General features: G+C 44.4%; 3 protein-coding genes across 7 annotated transcripts in view; 2 read left to right on the forward strand and 1 right to left on the reverse strand.

Moving 5' to 3' along the window:
- Positions 1 to 378, forward strand: part of LOC106962308 (luc7-like protein 3) — a 4041-nt gene extending 3663 nt beyond the window's left edge. The window contains exon 2 of the mRNA XM_015056658.1: positions 4 to 378. Within this exon, the coding sequence (XP_014912144.1) occupies positions 4 to 329 (326 nt within the window). The 3' untranslated portion in view covers positions 330 to 378. The remainder of the gene's footprint in view (positions 1 to 3) is intronic.
- The window catches only part of nub1 (negative regulator of ubiquitin-like proteins 1), a 21278-nt gene that overhangs the window by 8395 nt on the left and 10908 nt on the right, over positions 1 to 1975 (reverse strand). Inside the window, exon 1 of one of the 3 annotated variants that reach the window (XM_015056641.1) lies at positions 1673 to 1756. The exons of 1 other annotated variant lie outside the window; for it this stretch is intronic. The gene's annotated coding sequence lies outside the window, so the exon portion shown is untranslated. Of the gene's footprint in view, positions 1 to 1654; positions 1757 to 1975 lie in introns of those variants that run through there. One more of the 3 variants, XM_015056642.1, reaches the window with a different exon arrangement.
- The window catches only part of xylb (xylulokinase homolog (H. influenzae)), a 37607-nt gene continuing 37373 nt past the window's right edge, over positions 1742 to 1975 (forward strand). For all 3 annotated transcript variants that reach the window (XM_015056636.1, XM_015056635.1, XM_015056638.1), the window contains exon 1: positions 1742 to 1906. In XM_015056636.1, coding sequence (XP_014912122.1) covers positions 1767 to 1906 — 140 coding nt within the window. In that variant the 5' untranslated portion in view covers positions 1742 to 1766. The remainder of the gene's footprint in view (positions 1907 to 1975) is intronic.

Raw genomic sequence — 1975 nt, forward strand, 5'->3', positions numbered from 1 at the left:
AAGGACAGGAAGTCGACCAGAGGACAGGAAACCACAGGATAGGAAGTAGACCAAAGGACAGGAAGTCGACCAGAGGACAGGAAACCAAAGGACAGGAAGTAGACCAGAGGACAGGAAATCACAGGACAGGAAGTCGATCAGAGGACAGGAAACCACTGGATAGGAAGTCAACCACAGGACAGGAAGACAATCAGAGGACAGGAAACCACAGGATAGGAAGTAGACCAAAGGACAGGAAGTCGACCAGAGGACAGGAAACCACAGGACAGGAAGTAGACCAAAGGACAGGAAGTCGACCAGAGGACAGGAAACCAAAGGACAGGAAGTAGACCAGAGGACAGGAAATCACAGGACAGGAAGTCAACCACAGGACAGGAAGTCGATCAGAGGACAGGAAACCACAGGATAGGAAGTAGACCAAAGGACAGGAAGTCGACCAGAGGACAGGAAACCACAGGAGAGGAATAAGACAAAAGGACAGGTATCCGACCAGAGNACAGGAAACCACAGGACAGGAAGTCGACCAGAGGACAGGAAGTCGACCAGAGGACAGGAAACCACAGGATAGGAAGTAGACCAAAGGACAGGAAGTCGACCAGAGGACAGGAAACCACAGGACAGGAAGTAGACCAAAGGACAGGAAGTCGACCAGAGGACAGGAAACCACAGGACAGGAAGTAGACCAAAGGACAGGAAGTCGACCAGAGGACAGGAAACCAAAGGACAGGAAGTAGACCAGAGGACAGGGATTCCCGTCTTGTCCGGAAACCTGTTCACTTTCAACGGACTGAATCAGATCAGAGCAGTCAGAAGGTCCAGAATCATTCACAGTAAAAAGCAGACGTTTTCCCTGATCTCTGAGGGTCATAATCATCAGGTCAGAGGTCAGAAAGGTGGGAATACTTTAGAATAAAAGGTGAAGGAAGTAAAAACTTAAAAGAAATTTTAAAAAAAACTAACAATGAAAATTGAAGCTTTCTAACCAGCCTGATAGTAAACTAACCTTTCAAACTTGACAGTAATAATCAATGAAACTAATAAATGTTATCTAATATTTCTGATCTGAGACAGATGGTTCTATAAAATGATTATTTTTTTTTATTCAAAGCTGCTAACGCGTATTTAATCTCGTTTTATTATCATAATTCATCATCATATCTGATATAATCTTTAATCATCTGAATAAAGTTTTGGTCCAAAACCAACAAAGAAGATAAACAAAACAAAGCTTTTATTTTGAAGGCTGCAGCTACAATCGACGGTTTCCATTTGCATTGTGGGAAACGTAGTCCTCCACGTTCAGGATCACCGTACCGGATCAGAACCAGAAACCAAGATCGAAAACTTTTACCGAGTCTGACTTTAAGATTTAACTTTGAAATCTTTAACAGGAAATGACGTCATTTCCATCACGTCAACACACAGACTTTACTCCAATAGCTCTCGTGTTAATTAGCAACACATTCTTCACTTTCAGGGTTAAACTTTAGGTTTTATTTAAACTCTTAGCAACGTGAGAGTTCTCTCCGAACCGGAACCGGATACAAATGAAAATATTTCATAAAAACAGCTGATTATTTATCTCCAGAGTCACAGAGACGCTTCTACTCAGCAGCTAGCAGGTTGTTAATAATTTGTGGGTCAGGAGGCTGACCTCTGACTTCAGGGTTACCTCGCAGATAACGACGAGTCGCTGACTTCGAGCTGAGGGACCCGAAACACCTGGAAGATCCCCAGACCTCACGCTCCACGACGGAGATGTTTTCATGGAGCTGCAGAGGGGAACAAACTGCGAGAGGTCTCACTCTGAGCGGCTTTACATAACCCACTGCTCAGAAAGTGGCGGAGAAGCTGCGGCACAGAAAGACCAAGGCATCTCAAAAAGCAGAGACGATCGTTGTACAAAGTGGGTAGTGGCCTACGATGGTCAAAAAGCGCGACGAGTTTAAAAAAGCGGATTGAAAACGCAGCAAAG

The sequence above is a fragment of the Poecilia latipinna genome, unplaced genomic scaffold, assembly GCF_001443285.1.
Source record: "Poecilia latipinna isolate Pla-1442-1.1 unplaced genomic scaffold, P_latipinna-1.0 Scaffold1397, whole genome shotgun sequence".
Taxonomy (NCBI): domain Eukaryota; kingdom Metazoa; phylum Chordata; class Actinopteri; order Cyprinodontiformes; family Poeciliidae; genus Poecilia; species Poecilia latipinna.